Source organism: Solea solea, chromosome 5 (genome assembly GCF_958295425.1).
Source record: "Solea solea chromosome 5, fSolSol10.1, whole genome shotgun sequence".
NCBI lineage: Eukaryota > Metazoa > Chordata > Actinopteri > Pleuronectiformes > Soleidae > Solea > Solea solea.
In genome coordinates this window covers 8,000,276-8,018,281 of record NC_081138.1, presented here as the reverse complement: position 1 = coordinate 8,018,281, position 18,006 = coordinate 8,000,276, and the positions used below count along the sequence as shown (strand labels likewise).

The 18,006-nt window shown below is 42.2% G+C and overlaps 1 protein-coding gene across 2 annotated transcripts in view; it reads right to left on the bottom strand.

Moving 5' to 3' along the window:
• rasa3 (RAS p21 protein activator 3) overlaps positions 1–18,006 on the bottom strand; it is a 45,835-nt gene that overhangs the window by 3,397 nt on the left and 24,432 nt on the right. The window contains exons 6-23 of one of the 2 annotated variants that reach the window (XM_058629393.1): positions 16,227–16,307; positions 16,068–16,140; positions 14,867–14,940; positions 14,672–14,776; positions 14,308–14,464; positions 14,072–14,220; positions 12,502–12,616; positions 12,245–12,319; positions 12,028–12,151; positions 9,781–9,887; positions 9,329–9,406; positions 9,114–9,191; positions 8,650–8,723; positions 7,700–7,806; positions 7,040–7,122; positions 5,627–5,835; positions 5,436–5,539; positions 4,988–5,171 (exon numbers count right to left, since the gene is read on the bottom strand). In XM_058629393.1, the coding sequence (XP_058485376.1) occupies positions 4,988–5,171; positions 5,436–5,539; positions 5,627–5,835; positions 7,040–7,122; positions 7,700–7,806; positions 8,650–8,723; positions 9,114–9,191; positions 9,329–9,406; positions 9,781–9,887; positions 12,028–12,151; positions 12,245–12,319; positions 12,502–12,616; positions 14,072–14,220; positions 14,308–14,464; positions 14,672–14,776; positions 14,867–14,940; positions 16,068–16,140; positions 16,227–16,307 (1,977 nt within the window). The remainder of the gene's footprint in view (positions 1–4,987; positions 5,172–5,435; positions 5,540–5,626; positions 5,836–7,039; positions 7,123–7,699; positions 7,807–8,649; positions 8,724–9,113; positions 9,192–9,328; positions 9,407–9,780; positions 9,888–12,027; positions 12,152–12,244; positions 12,320–12,501; positions 12,617–14,071; positions 14,221–14,307; positions 14,465–14,671; positions 14,777–14,866; positions 14,941–16,067; positions 16,141–16,226; positions 16,308–18,006) is intronic. The other variant, XM_058629394.1, reaches the window with a different exon arrangement.

The following is an 18,006-nucleotide window of genomic DNA, read 5'->3' as shown; positions in this document are numbered from 1 at the left end:
CGGCTCTTCGCCTTTCCCCCCCAGAAAAGTTTTCCGGTGAGTCAGGAGGATGTCGGCCGTTTATTGTGGACTGTGATATGCATTATGAACACTCGCCCTCAGCCTTTCCTACGGAACGATCCAAGGTGGCATTCATGATCTCCCACCTCACCGGGAGGGCGAGGGCATGGGCTACGGCTGAATGGTCTCGGAATTCACTGATCTGTGGATCCCTCAAGGAGTTCAAACAGGCTCTGAGGAAGGCTTTCGATCCCCTCTCATCCGACCGAGAGAAAGCACGTGAGTTGAGCAACATCAAACAAAATAGAGACTCTGTTTGGGACTATGCTATCCGCTTTCGCACCCTAGCCACGGATAGCGGATGGAATGCCACGGCCCTGTATGATGTTTTTCTCAAGGGACTTTCAGATCAAATTCAAGACTTGTTAGTGCCCCTAGATTTGCCTTCTGATCTAGACTCAGTAATAACTCTGGCCATAAGAACAGACAACCGCTTACAGGAGCGACAACGAAGCCGAATGGCCTCTACAGCTGGTCGTCATCAGGGTCGCGCTGCTGTCACTACACCCAGTTGGCGGAGCTCCTCACGTGCTCCATCACCCGTTACCCCGAGGCAGTGGCCCTCCGAGGAGGTGGAGGAGCCCATGCAGTTGGGGCGAACCAAACTGTCCACAGCGGAGCGCCGTCGTCGCCTGCAGGAAGGCAGGTGCTTCTATTGCGGACAGCAAGGGCATCTGCTAGCAGCGTGTCCGGCAAAAGGCACAGGCTCATCAGTCGACAGGGGGGTACTGGGGAGACGTTTCTCCTCCACGGAATTCCCTCCTCGAGCTTTAACCCAGACTAAGGTGAGGCATCACAACACCACACTTAGTTTGGAGACTCTCATTGACTCGGGGGCTGATGAAAGTCTCATGGACTGGGATTTTGCCATGAGACTCAAGCTAAAGACAGAACAATTATCTCAGCCTATAGAGGCCAGCGCTCTCGATGGTAGTCTGATTTTTCGAGTGACACACAAGACTGAACTGCTCACAGTTATCATTGATAACCACTATGAACTTATGCGATTTCATTTATATAAATCTGCCCAGTATCCTCTCATTTTGGGTTTTCCCTGGCTGAAGAAACATAACCCACACATTGACTGGAGTACTGGGAGGGTCTTGAACTGGGCAGAAGAATGTAAAACCAAGTGTTTAAAGTCCTGTCATAATGTGAAAACTAGTGATAACATTGCCTCTGTTCATGTCACAGACTCTGAAACTCCTGACCTGACTTCAGTCCCAAGATGTTACCACGAGTTGAGCGAGGTATTTAGTAAAAAGAAGGCAACTTCCCTTCCTCCCCACAGGCCTTATGATTGCCCAATTGATTTGATCCCAGGGTCCCCTATTCCTAAGGGTAGACTGTACTCCATCTCTGGCCCCGAAAAGAAGGCTATGACTGAATATATTGAGTCCTCATTAAAGGCTGGTCTTATCCGCCCCTCTTCATCTCCAGCGGGGGCAGGGTTCTTTTTTGTGGAAAAGAAAGATGGGACACTTCGACCATGTATAGACTATGCACCACTTAATGACATAACTGTTAAGAATCGGTACCCTCTGCCACTAATGTCATCAGCTTTTGATCAGCTTCAGCAGGCTAAGGTTTTCACTAAATTAGACCTCAGAAACGCCTATCATCTGGTTAGGATCAGAGAGGGGGATGAATGGAAAACAGGCTTTAACACTCCTAGTGGTCATTACGAGTACCTAGTCATGCCGTTTGGGTTGACCAATGCTCCTGCTGTCTTCCAAGCAATGATCAATGATGTACTGAGAGACTTCCTGAACCACTTTGTGTTTGTGTATTTAGATGACATATTGATCTTCTCCCCAGATTTAGACTCTCATGTGCATCATGTACGGCAGGTTCTCCAGCGATTGCTGGAGAACCAATTATATGTCAAGACAGAAAAGAGTGAATTCCATGCCGACACTGTATCTTTCCTTGGCTTCATCATAGCCCCTGGAAAGGTGCAAATGGATCCGGCTAAAGTTAGCGCTGTGGCTCAGTGGCCAACACCTGATAACCGCAAGAAGGTTCAGCAATTTTTAGGATTTGCTAACTTTTATAGGAGGTTTATCCGAAACTTCAGTGCCACAGCTGCACCTCTACATGCACTCACTTCTCCTCAGTCTCCCTTTTTGTGGTCCCCTCAAGCTGAGGAGGCCTTCAGACAGCTCAAAGTGCGGTTCACCACTGCCCCCATTCTCACTGTTCCTGATCCCAGCCGGCAGTTCGTGGTGGAGGTGGATGCCTCCAATAATGGAGTGGGAGCAGTACTCTCCCAGCACTCTGAGAAGGACAACAAGCTTCATCCCTGCGCCTTCCTGTCTCATAAACTCTCGCCGGCAGAGAGAAACTACGATGTTGGGAACCGTGAGTTATTAGCAGTGAAAAAAGCTTTGGAAGAGTGGAGACATTGGTTAGAGGGTGCACAGCACCCATTTATTGTATGGACAGATCATAAGAATCTGGAATATATCCGCAAAGCAAAAAGACTGAATTCTCGCCAAGCCAGGTGGACTTTTTTTTTTAACAGATTTAACTTTGTTTTGTCTTATAGGCCGGGGTCCCAGAACACCAAGCCCGATGCCTTGTCCCGTCTGTTTGACCCCGAGCCTACTGCCAAGGAACCGGAGCCCATCCTACCACTGAACCGTGTGGTAGGAGCGGTGAGTTGGCAGATAGAATCTAAGGTGAAGCAGGCTAATGGTGAGAATCCGACACCTAGTGGTTGTCCGGAGAATCGCTTGTTTGTCCCTGTTGATATGCGTCCACAGGTGATCCATTGGGCTCACACCTGCCTGCTCACCTGCCATCCAGGAGTTAAGAGGACCATGTACGTCATTTCCCAGAGGTTTTGGTGGCCCTCCATGGAGAGGGAGGTTCGGGAGTATGTGGAGGCGTGTTCCATCTGTGCCCGCAACAAGACCTCCTCCAGAGCGCAGATGGGGTTGCTGCAGCCACTCCCTGTTCCCACTCGTCCGTGGGCTGAGATCTCACTGGACTTCGTCACGGGGCTCCCGGTCTCTGAAGGGAACACCACTGTGCTCACAGTGGTAGACAGGTTTTCTAAAATGACTCATTTCATAGCATTACCCAAGCTTCCATCTGCCAAAAGAACGGCAGAGATTATGATGACTCACGTTTTTCGTATTCATGGTTTTCCCAAAGACATTGTTTCAGACCGGGGGCCCCAGTTCATATCCAGGTTCTGGAAAGAGTTCTGCAAGCTCATTGGAGCCACCGTCAGCCTCACCTCTGGTTATCACCCAGAAGCCAACGGCCAGACGGAACGTCTCAACCAGGAGTTAGAGACATGTCTTCGATGCCTGGTGTCGCAGAATCCGGCTTCCTGGAGCCAGAAGCTGGTGTGGGTGGAATATGCCCACAACTCTCTTCTCACCTCGGCCACTGGCATGTCTCCATTCCAGTGCGTCTTCGGCTACCAGCCCCCTGTCTTCTCGGAGACGGAAAAGGAGATCATCGTCCCGTCGGCCCATGCCATGGTCCGACGATGCCACCGCATCTGGGCAGCTGCCCGTAAGGCCCTCCTACGCAGTGTGGACCGCATGAAGAGGGCTGCTGATCGGAGGCGCCGACCTGCTCCGGTATACAAGCCTGGCCAGAAGGTCTGGCTCTCTACGCGGGATTTGCCTCTCCAAGTCGCCTCCAGGAAGTTGGCTCCACGGTTCGTGGGGCCTTTCCCAGTGTCCAAGGTCATCGGCCCTTCAGCTGTCCGTCTGCGTTTGCCCCGGTCCATGAGAGTCCACCCCACCTTCCACGTCAGCCGGGTGAAACCGGTTAAGGAAAGCCTCATGGTGCCCGCGGCCGTACCCCCTCCACCTCCCCAGATGGTCGACGGCGGTCCTGTCTACTCAGTCAAGGCTCTGCTGGCTGTGCGCAACAGGGGCCGGGGCAGGCAGTTCCTGGTGGATTGGGAGGGCTACGGTCCAGAGGAACGATCATGGGTTCCTGCCAGCTTTATTGTGGATCCTGACCTCATCACAGACTTTTACAGACGCCACCCTCAGTTATCTGGGCCGTCAGGAGCCGTCCCTAGAGGGGGGGGTACTGTCATATCTAGAAAGTTGTGTTAAGTTATGTTTAGTTTTGCCTTCTATTTTTTGTCTTGTGACTTCCTGCTTTATTTTGACATCTCTCTTTCCTCTTGTTTTAGCTAACTTGCCCTTCCCCTGTAGTTTTCCCCCAGTCTGATTATCTTCCCCGCCCTGATTGTTTCCACCTGTTCCCCATTACTTTGAGTTCACATATAGCCTGTGCTTCCCTTTACCCTGTGTCAGTTCGTCTTGTCTGTCATGCCAGAGAACCCACGCCAATCCATGCCACGTCAATTGTTTGTAAGGTTTTTGCTTTTCTTAGTTGCTACTTTGTTTTGTCCCTTTTTGAGCCATCAGAGTTTTTTCCTCGTGAAGAGTGATTTTGATTTGGCACCTTGCCCAGACCTTTTGTCTCCTCCCAGTGAGTGATTATAATTTGTTACTTTTGCCTTTTGCTTATCTAGTGATTCCTCGATAGAGTGATTTTCTGTTGATACTTTTCCTCCTTTTGAGAGTGATTTTTATTTGTTACTTTGTCCAATAAATTGGAATATTTTTGGAAGTTGTCTCTGAGTCGTGCTATTGGGTTCAAGTCCTTGTTCGGTTGTGACAATGGTGTTTGTTTGATTATAGAGTCACAGAATGTTTTTGTTATTTAAGTGATTATTTCTCACTTATGTTATGATAATCTAATATATCATATCTTATTATTATTGTTTTTATCACCTTATTCTAACTTATCTTATCAAATGCTACTACAACACTGAACCTCCAGCATCATTTATGCATACAAGAGATGAGAGTACCACCTACTGATAAACAATACAATATGAAAACACTCAATCTGACATGAAAGTATAAATGAAATGCAAACCACATACTGGCTGCCAATCTTGGTGTTCCTAAACTTTTCTCGTTTGTACTTGGTGTGCTGCTGCTCCAACGTCTGCACAGCTGAAACGATCAGCTTCAGGGTTTTGTAGGTTTCCTGAGGATCGTCGATGACAAAGCTGGAGTACTCCTCCTCTTCAGGACCATCATACACGGATTTACTGCCACACGCCTCTGCAGCACAGTCAGTCAGAGACAGAGACAGAGACAGAGTCAGAGACAGGGACGCTGCTGTTATTGTGCTGTTGCAGGGTTGACATGATGTTTACCACACTGGTGTATTTTTACAAAGCATTCTGTGACATTTACTGTGTGTTGGTTAATGTATACATTTTATAGTTTTCACAGTCTTTCAGTCAAATGTCATCAGTAAATAAAGGAGCTGTGAAGCATCAGTCCGAGACTCCACCTATTCCTTGTTACAATACACATACACACCTTGCATCTTGATCAGTTTGGTCATGTATGTGTTGAACAGGGAATAAATCTTCTCCGTTTCTCTGTCTCCGTCCACATCTAGCTGAATATTTGCTGGAAGGCTGCTGAAAAAAACAGGCAAACAGAAAAATAAGTGAGTGGAAACAGAGGGAACGCACCTGATGCTGGATTATTGTGACTGAGTCATGTACCCAGTGCAGGGCGTACACCCAGGAGCTGTGTCTGCAGACAGCTTGCAGCAGAGCCAGTGGCCGTTGAGGTATGCTGACGGATGGTAGGTGCTCAGGCGTTTGCGGTTGCACTGGCTGACCTTTGTCAAAATGTCAATCCAGTCACGAGCCTCCACACAGTTGTTGGCCTGAATGTAGAGCGCCCTCTCTGGCTGAATAACCTGGAACATCTGGAGGGGGGGGGAAGAACAGTGAGTGAGGGAAACATCTAAATACAAGCAGGAGAGATTCTGATTTTCTAATTCTAATAATTTAACTTTCAAAAGCAGATGTCGAATGATGGTAAAAATAGGAAAGAAAATAAGATAGTCAATAAATTGGCCAATAGCCTCGAAAAAAGAAGTCATAAAAGTTAGCCAATGTCATGATATTCCACGAAAATTTGCAATAACAATATTTATGACGATATTAAAAAGACACAAAAGTGAGCAATGGGGGGCAGCCCATAGCCAAGTGGAAAGGGAACTTGGCCTGTTACCGGAGGGTTGCCGGTTCAAGTACCCACCAGGTCAAAAGGGCTGGGGTATCCCTGAGCAAGGTACCCAACCCCCATTGCTCCCCAGGCGCTGCTCAGTGTGGCAGCCCACTGCTCGTAATTCCACGATTGGTCAAATGCAGAGAATAATTTCCCTAAGTGGATTAATAAAGTATTTATTATTAACAAAGTTTTATCAGTGAATGATAAAAGGTAAGTGTATTTCCACACTTCTGCAATAACCTAATGAGTAGCATGTATTACCACAGGGGGACAGCAGCAGCAAGCATTTGGTTAGTTTACTGTATGTGTGTTTGCAGAAGAGCTGAAATGACAAGAGCTGCTCCTTTAAAGCTCAACAAGGCCTGTTGTTAGCACTCCTGCAGTCTTTTGAACAGTTGTTCCAGTAATGAATCATAAGAAGAAATCACACTCTGCAGAGCCTGTAGTCAAGCTACAGGTTTTACTCATCTCTTTATTGATTGTTATTTATTTTAAAACGGCAGTATATTAACTTGAGTACAGGTATATGCCTTGTCTTTATGTAGTGAAATTTTAACAGTGTATGTGTCATCTTGTTTTGTGTTTGTGTCTAAACTCATCCTATTAATGCTATTGTGTCTTCTGTGTGAGTTTTCATGGATATGGCTTGAGTGACAAACACATTAACCTTGAATCACATGCACATATGTTCAGCATATTTTAGCAAACATAGCCATTGGCCCATAATTTGTACAAGGCGTGCTACTAGCCATTAGCAACTATGCCTGTGGAGCCTCTATGCATGAATCTACTCACAACAGGCAGCACAACCATCGGCTACTACTGAATACTGATACTGGTTAACTGGGTAAACCTCTACTCCAAAGACTTCCATGGGAGTATAAGGGGGTCCTCACATTTTTCATTTTGAAAGACTCCTCCTCCAGCCGCTCTACAGCCAGGATGTTTTCTATGGGGATGCTGCACAGAGCTCCCTCACCTAGAAGGAAAAGGACACATGTCAGACACGGGTATTTTTATTTTTATCCATTCAGAAGATTTACAAACACTTAACAGTGGTGGCAGTATTCCAATCCAACACACAACACATCAAAAAGGAAAATAAATAAGTACAACATAGAGGCTCATAATCCAGAAACAAAAACATAGAGACAGAGAGATCTTGTTTATTTATTAATTTAATTTCTTTTCATTATTATATGTTTATCTGTCTAAAACTTAACTCTGCTGTTTCCTTATTTGCAGACTGGTGAGACAGTGTTTCCTCAGCTCCTTTAACATGTCTGATCGATTCTGGCATTCGGTCTTTGCGTTGCATTTTATATGAATGGAAAGGTACAAAATAAATAAAGCGTACTTGACTGATTGCTCAATAACTTTATCTCAACCACATGTGTTGGGTGTACAAAGTTTTCAGGCTACGAATAAATGTACAGTCAGCAGATTCTGCCTCCTGCTGTCTCTCTCACACACACATACACACACACAGACAGACACACACACACACAGACACACAAGCTATAACTGTGAGAAGATCTTAGACAATTGAAGCTTACCTTTGGTTTTGTGGTACGTAAACTCATGGTTGGTGAGGCGAAACCATCTCTTCTTGAAGTTCTTCATTCCAAACCGGTTTCTTCCCTGTGCTCTCTTTATCATAAACCTGGAAAAACAATGTGTGAAAGAAATATGAAAGACATCTTCGATCTCCCGTTCCATCCTTTGGAGGTGCTGAGCTTCAACCTGTCTACGCTTTCAGAGACCCACAGACCAGCCATGCCTTGTAGGCTTCTTCTTCATTCTGGTGTCTGGGGGTTACTGCCACGATACCCAGCAACTTTGTGGCAGCAGCTCGCAATAGCTGCCTCGACAATAGCAGAGTGGAACATGGCCCATTCATACTCATTCAAAGCTGGAAGGTGGAAATGTGAAGGTGAAGACCATCTTGACAGGTTCTTCCACCAGGCATTCCCAGCAGACCGTCACTACACATTTGGGCCTACCATCTGATGTTCCAACATGGTGTTTGTTATGGACAAACTGCAACAAGCCCAATGACTGAAACCACTCGGGTTCAGATCGGTCAGGCTGTTCCTCCCAATCACACCCCTCCAGGCTATGCTGTCACTGCCCACATGAGCATTGTCCTCCAGCAGGACTACGGACACTACAAGCTGCTGCTTGGCGCATAAGCACAGACAACAGTGTATCATTTATTATTATATTATAATATATTATAAACAGTCACATTTTATCAAAAAAATCTATCAAACCTGTCTTTATGTCACTGTTTATGCCACTGAAAGTGTTGCTGTGTCCGTTTAAAGTGGACCAGCGCTCTTATCTGCATTCACTCAAGAATCTTAGCTGTATAAAAAAAAGTAATAGCCATAGTTTTATATTTTCAATATCTCAAATTAAAATCCCAATAATTGTTTTTTGGGTATATCTGGATTTGGACTCTTTGGTTCCACTGGTATTAGTGAACAGTAAACTGGTTCCATACCCTTCTTTGAGCATGATTGGTGTTTCGATACTCTTCTGATCCCATTTGCCAGAGGTGGAGATCAGGTCCAGAAACTGCAGAGGGAAGTGAACAGTGTCATTAATCAAAGTTCCTCTAACCCTCATTGGGTTCTTTTCAAAATCATTTTTCACTTTTGATCTGTGTCAATTGTTTTTTTCTGTTGTATTTTTCTGATTCTCTGTAAAGATTTACTACCATGTAACATCAAGATGCCAAATGTGTACTTCACAGGAGAGCAACTGTGTTTAAAGTTTAAAGAAAGCAGTCTTTTTATGTTGATTCTACATTCATTCCATGATTTTATATAAATAAGTATTTATTTTCTGTAATGAGTCGCGATTGTGTGATTAATTCGTAAACAGTATCTAGTATTCGTAACAATATCTAATCATGTGTTCAAAAATATCTATTGAACACAGGCAGGAAAGAAACCTAATACTCACATTTTTCACAGCATCCGCATATTTCTGCTCATTGAAGAAGTCATAAAACGCAGCCATGAATGACTCTTTGAAATTGGCCTTGAAAGGAATCAAAGTTATGGAAAGAAATTTTTTTTAAGTATTAGCAAGTTGTGATAATAATGGAATACAGATGAAACGTAGTTAAATCTCAGGACTGAAAAACAGAAAAATGCTGTCTGCCCAGAGAAACTCACAGATTTAGATTTTGCAAGACTTCCCAAAGTCTGGATCGTCTTTGAGATGAGGGTCAGCGTTCGGGAGGTGGCGGGATCCTAAGAAATAAATTACATTTAGGTATTAATTTCACAGATATATCGAGAGAGATTAACTATCCCACTTTACTCAACAAAAACTGTTCATTGATATTAGAAAACAGCGTGCTATATATGAAAATAAAGACATTTTTTCTTGACAAAATGCTCCATTCACTGAGATAAAGAGAAGAAAAATAATTTAAATCTGGGAATATTTTTATTTCCAACAGAATTGTTTATAGAGACAGCAAAAATAACAGTATATCTGTATTTTCTCTAAATGTTAAATCATCAAACGCAGTACCTAAATATAAGTGAAAGATTTCAACACATACATCACACGCATGACATGTTGGCTGCTGTTTGTTGAAGTTTTTAAATGTGTGACTCACCGAATGGTGTGGCCGTAGATGGAAAAGGTTTGGGGAGAGAATGGCTGGAGCAAAGAATCGCAGGAAGATGAAGCTGCTCACTGCTGTGTATCGCACATCTTGGTCAACTTGAGAGCAGAGAAAAAAAACAGGGATACGTACTGAAATGTTAGCTTATATAAGTTTTTCACCAACAGTTGTGTAGTCATTCTGGATTGTCCATCTGAAGGATGTAGAACATTTAGAAAAAAATGCTATTTCTAAGGGAGAAATGGGTACTCAAAGCTGTATAGATGTATACTTAAATGTGTTATTTAAAAGCATTTACAGTAGACGGTGTTCAGGTGTTAATGCTGTTGTGTTCTCAGTTAAAGTCGTTGATTTTAGGTTAATGTTATTGTGTTTAGGTTCATGTCGTGTTTTCAGTTAAAGGCGACATAGAATGCTTGTATCACACATATATGTTAGTTATGGAGGTCTACTTACATATATTAACTTGTTTTCATGATTAAAATCCTCCTAATCGCTGCAAACGAGCCGATCAAAATATCTCCTCACTGACGCTCTCGTCAGCCGCGCTGTTTCAGACCAAACAGTTGTTGTGATTGGCCAGCCAACGAGAGCTTTCCTACTGTCCTGTGATTGGCCAGGTACCTGGAAGTGACGTAATAGATAGGCCAGCTCTCAGATACACAGCTCCCCCTCTGGCACGGTGGATGCTCTGCATCTCAGCAGCTACAACGAGACTAGTTCTTCTTCTTCTTCTGCGGTTGAATGTACGCAACCGGATGTGCCCGGACTAGTGCCCGCACCGGGAGGCGCTACGGTGGTGAGGATTTCTGATGACGACATCAAATTAAGGAAGTGTCGATCCGCTTCGCAGAGCCCAGGAAAACAATACAACACTATTTTCTCAGCAGTGGCTGAACTGTTTGTTCTGAAACTTTAGGGTTTCATAAACGAGGTAATGACGCAGATACACACACAAACGCAGCGTTAATTGGAGCTTCCGGTCTATGTCACCTTTAATGCTGTTGTGTTTTCTGCTTTTGTCGTTGTGTTTTCTGCTTTTGTCGTGTTTTCAGTTAATGCTGTTCAGTTTTCAGTTAATGCTGTTGTGTTTTCTGCTTTTGTCATTGTGTTTTCAGTTAATGTTGTTGTGTTGTCAGTTAATGCTGTTGTGTTTTCTGCTTTTGTTGTTGTGTTTTCAGTTAATGTTGTTGTGTTTTCAGTTAATGCTGTTGTGTTTTCTGCTTTTGTCATTGTGTTTTCAGTTAATGTTGTTGTGTTGTCAGTTAATGCTGTTGTGTTTTCACTTAATGTCGTTGTGTTTTCAGTTAATGCTGTTGTGTTTTAAGTTAACTAATGCAGTACTAGTGTTTTTAGTAATTAGTTTGGTGTGTTTGAGTGCTGCCTCAGCTTCACTGCGCCTCGTCTCCCTCACAGTGCTGTGTGAGAGAGGGAGTGGCTGCAGAGCGGTGAAAGCTAATGTGTGCTTCTTTTACCAATATTTTTTTGCATTATCATCATCCAAACCATGTCAAACTTGGCACTGCATTTACTCGTGCCCGTAACAAGACACCTGTCAGGTTTGAAATCAGTCGGATCATCGTTTCGATAGATATGTGAGTCACAGTCAGACGTTCCTGAAATGTATAGATAGATGTTGTTGTGTTTCCTATTTGTGGTGGTGATTTGCACTTCAGGGCCACCGTATTAATCTGACATAAATGACATAAATGAAATGTAAATAACAAATCATTATCATGATTTTGCATCTCACTCCTACTGTTACTGCAGTGCTCTATGGTGGCCAGCATGAGGCAGTATAGTACATGCCACAGAGTGAACTATACACTCTCAGAAAATGGTAAAAAATAAAAAAGAAAAAGAGTGGTTCAGGGAGCATGAGACATCATTTTCACACATGGATTGGCCTCCACAGAGTCCAGACCTTAAGCCCATTGAGAATCTTTGGGATGTGCTGCAGAAGGCTTTGCTCAGTGGCCCGACTCTCCCATCATCAATACAAGATCTTGGTGAAAAAGTGTGAGTGCCTTAATCAAAGCTAAAGGCGGTTCAACAAAATATCAGAGTGTTTAATATTAGGTGGTGACTTTTTTTTGGCCAGCCAGTGTATTTGTAGAAGAAGTATTCTTGGATATTTTGAACACGTGTTCTTTTTGTCTGCTCCCTGTTCCTTATAAGCAAGTTCCTTTCTTTTTTTCCTCCGTCTTAGTCGTGAGATTTGTTCAGGACGAGCGTTACCTTGGAAACGGGTGGCAGCAGACTCTCTCAAGGAGAAGAAGATATCACACATGACGGTGGGACAGCGAACGCCAGAGGCGGTGATGACGTCGAAAATTCGGTCAACATACTGACGAAGGTTTTCCTGAGGTGGTGAGGTGGGGGAGGAGAGGCGGGGCAAAGGTGTTAGAAGACGACACAAACAGCAACCACACAAACAGTTACTCATCTTTCTTACCCTGTTTGTGTCCAGGTTCTCTGACTCTTTTAGTTTGATGGGGTCAATTTCACAGGATTTGTGTTCTGTGCAGATCTATGAAGATTTACAGCAAAAACACACACAATTGTTATTAATCAACAACTGATTTCCCAAAATATCTTTTAAGGTGACACGTGGGTCGAGTTTAAGGTGCAGTGTCTAATAATGAGGGGGGTTTATTGGCAGAAAGTGAATATACTACTGATAAGTCTGTATGTATGAGTGTATTATTATACCTCATCAATGATGGGTTTGAGGGTGTCTTGGAGATAGTGCATTCCCGCTAGCTTCATTGTCTCATCAATGCACTTAGAAGTGAGTGAGTTTCCACGGAAAATGATGTTTGGATCCCTGGAAGACAAAGGAAGAATGTTTTTTTCAGCATCAAACTAAAACTGCAATTTGAGTCTCAAAATGAGACAGCGACCAGACTTACAAAAATAAACAGTAATTTACTACTCAATGTAAATTATATACATTGTCATTGTCCAATTACAATACTAAGCGACTCAATACAGTCACTTGAAATAATAGAAATATCTTCTGAATGCTGCAAGTCCATTTAAATTCTGAAAATCTTCTGCAGCCTTAAATCACAACATACAACACTATAGAAAACATTATTTTCACACATAATATTTATTTCACAGATAGAGAACGATAACTTAACTTCATGTCAAAGTTACAAAATTAAATATTTATTACTGATATATAAATTGTTTATATGGTTGTCTATGGTTTCAGAATCAATAAGTGTTTTTAGTGCTTGTTTTCTATGTCTGATGGGTTTTCCTAAACATCTATTTGCTCAGAGAGCTTTTTTTTTGTAAAAGAAGCAAAATCTTGGAACTTACTAACTGAAATCAGCTGCAAACTTCACACATGTTTAGAGAGCTATCAAATCTTGGTTGATTAAGTGACACACCTGCAAGCATGTCTAGTCCTTGGATGTAATGTCAAATGTGATGTTTTTAAAAGTGCATTTACTTTACTTAGTTTACTTTTATATTATGACCATCATCTCTGTCTCTGTTCTTATAAAGATGTTGCAAATTAACATCTGCTAGACAACACTACGGTGCATGCATTGGACAACGGTTAGCAGTACTATCTATGTTGTTGTATATGTCGCTATAAACATAAACCAGAAATAAATATTCATATTTTATATTGTTATATTTTAAAAGAACAACTTTTTGAAATGTAAATTGGGTGAATAAAAAAAATTATCACACTGAAAATAATAATAAAAAAAACATACAGTATATACAGAGGAATGTGCAACATAAATATTTTTTTTTTTCAGCACAATCTAGGCAATCTGATGAAAATAAACACATCTATATAAACACACCTGGGCAAAAAGTAGTCAAAATGTTTAAAATCAGATTGAATTAGTGACATTTGGAAATATGTCACAGTTCAAGGTTCACTTGGCTCGTTTTTATGAGCAAAAATGAAAGAAATACGGTCTATTTTGTGACTTGTGCACAGTTATTGCTACTTTATATCACTACTAAAAACGCAATCTAAAATTAATCTTAACTTTGACTCAACAACACATACAAAGACGAAAAAAACCCACGTTTTTTTAAAGCCTTAATATGTGGCTTATGAACACACGCCCCCATGATGTCCATATAAAGTTGTGTATTACTCCCACGATTAATCTGTGATAAAATATATGAAATAATATATAAATATTTCAACAATGTTAAAGCTGCACAGCTGAATCAGCAGTTACTGCCTGTGTAGTTGATTTCTGCTGCCGTTTAAAGGGAAAATATGCAACAGTGAGACACTCACTGTGTGCGGTTGACTTCAGCTTGAGCGATGGTGCTGATGAAAGGCACAATCTTGCCGTAATGAAGGAAGAGACGCACAAGGGGGATAGCGGCCTCCTGCTTCTCTCGACACACCTCCCCCAGAATGTGAGCGGTGGACGCCGACACAGGCTGTACGGAGAAGACGAGGAGTAAAGACAGTACCGAGGACAGCATGTGTGAGCAGAGCTATGGCACATAAACATACACAGACTGTACCTCTACGTTAGCAGAGAACAGCAGCAGATCTCTGAGAGGGGTGTAATATTCCGTCGGGAAGACATGGTCTTCAGTGTAAATGATGTTTAGACGTAGAGAGCCGAGCTCATCCACCTTCACTGACCGCCCTCCATTTTCCCTCGGCTGGAGAAAGTACCTGAACAAGAACAAGCATGTATCACAAATCAAGTGCAAAACCTCGATCAGTAGACTTCTGGGTAAAACACTGTAGTCTCTACATGATCTTCATCTTCACCTTCTTTGCAGGACAATCCTTTTTCTACACTATTTCAGTAAAAACATGTACCCAATTACTTCACACTGGAAAGTAAATGACTTGATGCGTCAGCGGTACTTCTCTCACCATGCATCATGAACTCCAACCTGACCCAGGACTCGCAGAGGAACCCGCACTCCTCCAAGGAACTCATCCCCAAACTTCAGGTTGCTGGCGTTCCACAGATCCACTCTGAACCCAACGCACAAGAACACAGTGAAAACACAGCAGACACACTCAACAACACAAAGTTCAGCAGTGATCCTGATGTTGCTGGCTGACCTCAGCGCCAGTTTGTCAACATCCTCTTCTTCAACATCAAACTGCCGCTTTGTGTAACTTAAAGGACGTGTCACCTAGAAATGGAGACATAGTAAAGATATATCAAAAGCCATGTATAGAAAAATCAGTTTCAAATGCATCCTGTAAAATCTGTGATGGCAGAACTTTAGCTGAAACTAATCACATCTACATCTGTAGAATAAAAAGTAACAAATTAGTTTCTCCTTTTTTCCAAAAACAATCAGGATTTCCACTCATTTTTGGTTCCGTCAGTTTATCCTTTAAAATCATTACAATATCAGCTGGGATTGGATCCGATCTCCCCTCCTCCTGTGGAGGATAAAGCAGTAGACAACGAGTGATTGAGTGTAGCTTATGGCCCAAGCAGGAAAATATGGCATTATGGTGGTGATCCAGATATGGATTCAGGATTAAAAGCAAATGAGTGGTGTCTCTGGTGATGATTTATGAATGAGGTTGTAAAGCTTCAAACCGCATCATATTCAGAGTCCATGAACCATGAATGACTAAATCAACGAGACGACACTTTGAGAATGCAAGGCTGCTCCATTTCCCACAGAGTCAATACACAAAAAGTACAAACACATGACAGCAGCATGATTGCATGTGGTTGGTGTGTGACCAGGCTTTAGGGCAGAAAGCAGCACATTGAGAATAAATGGGAAGATCCTGTCAGGCAGAAATCAATGGGTCAGATTGTCTGCTGCTTTAGTCTGAATCAATCATACTCTTGTCCTGCAGAGTTCTGGAGGCGCAGTGCAGTCACTGAGTTACTAAGTGAGGGTGAGCTGGGTTAACCATGTGAGGTCGACCGGCCGATGCTGGTTCTTTACATGCATTTGATGGCTGATAAATGTTTGCAGTGCACTTATCTCTCTATTGATTGGGAACAGGAACATATCCGTTTTACTAGTGTATTCTATATAAAATATAGAATAAAAAAGAATGTCTAAAAAATACTTGAAACTACTACTACATTCACACCATCTTCAATGCTTATCAGCTCTACACGACTCCCGCCCTGTGTTTCTAAATATAACTATGGATGAGTTTTTATCTCATTTCCACACTGCACACAGGAAGTGATTTGAATAATACGACATTACTCAAGTAAAGCAAGATGACTATTGCAAATGACTTCATGTTAAAGAAATTGAATAAAAAATAATATCAAATTTACCTCAAAATAGAAAACCTCCTCAAACTGTGGATTGTTGTTTTTCCTCTTCACTTTGGTCTTCTTGGCATCTGACCTGTGGAGACAACAACACAAATGGAGGAGGAAATCACATTTTGATCTGAAGTTTCACATCCGGAATGTGACTGGTGAAATCAGGACCTTGAAGGTCCCAGTAAGGAAACGGCAGCGTAGGGATCACACTGGCCATTGATGATTGGAAGACCTTGGCACTCCAACACTCTGTTAGGACGCACATAAAGCAGACATTAATGACTGCACATGCATATGCAAGTAAATATCAATATAGATAATGAATATACTAAGTGGGGCTAGTTTTAAGACAGAATCATTTAATTGCATGCAAGTAATTGCAAAAAATATGCAATTTGAGAAGAACAAGAACAAGAAGAAGAACAAGAACAAGAACATGTCCTAGCATTATTTCCAGCATTAATAGACCACATTTCGTTGACTCTTTTCTGAACTTAGCTTCTACTCAAAGTTTCTATATTTAGTGCCCTAGTCAAAGACACTTAACATGAACATTTAAAATAGACGAATCAAACTACAGACTTTCTGATTACTGGATCATCCACTTTACCTCAAGTAACAGTGGATAAGTAATTTGAGCTTCTAGCAGCTTAAAGCAGAACTATGCAGTGTGTTTATGTTTACCCCATTGAACAGCTTTGGGGTCATTGTGATGATTGTAACCGTTCATCATGGCAGAGCATCAGCAGTGAGCTTTCATGACAGCAGTGGATGGATGCATGGATGTTTACGGTGGCGTCATAAAAATATTTACTCCAAAACTGTAGGGGGAGCTGTTCCACTTTAACAGAGATACAGTATCTATTTCTCTCTAAACATGGTGGGAAATATTCAGGACAGCAGGGTCTAAGTAGAAAGAACAGGTCATCAACTTCCCACTAGAAGGTTGGGGGTTCCATCTCAGGTTGCTCTAGTCTATGTTGATATGTCCCTGGGCAGAACAGTTAACCCCAATATGCTCCTGGCAGCTCATGATGGGTGTGAATGATGCATGATAGAAAAACCTCTGCATACAGATCTCTGTATAAACACAGGCCACATATGTGTTCTTTATTTTTTAGTTTGACTTTTAATTTCATTTCTAGTAATTGATTTATTTGTGCCTTTATTTACATTCTATTTCAATGTGCTTATGTCCTTATTCATCTTGGAAACAAAAGGTTCCCTGAACAACTTTTATCTTTAAGAAAAAAAGAAAAGGAAAGGTTTTCCATAAACACAGCATCACAGACAAATCATTTATTCAAAGAACCAAATGACATCAAATTACTTTGGTGTCCTACTTGATCCAACATTCTGTCCAAACATACTTCTCAAATAGTTAAGGTATTAACTATTTAGTAATACTATAATAACCATGGTCATCCATAGTCTCTTTCTGTCTCCATTCATTCATTCATGGCCTCAAACAGGACAGGACACTCAGAAGAACGAATCACTTCCTATGTGTCACAGTGATGCACCACTAGTCATTCCATGTGCCGCCGACCCACGCACATACACACACACACACACACACATGTTCTGAATAAGGACTAAGGAGTGGTCTGGGTTCAGCGTCACTCATGCCAGAGCACTTCCTGTCGAGTGAGCCTTTTTATATAACTGAGCTTTTCCTACTATCCAGCGCTCTGACATTCCAGACAGTGGTGCTGAGCAGCAGCTCCATTTTATTTTTATTTTATTTTTATTTTTTATGAGATAAATGTGCTTCTTCCTTGCTCCCACATATTCTGTCAAAAACAACTTTACACGTCACACAAAAAGAAAACTACAGTGTAGTCATACCCACTCCAAATGACCCAACACATAATAATAGCAGATGGGATTGTGATGATTATTAATGTCATTAGTGAATGAAATATCATATGTTAAGTTTATTCTTTTC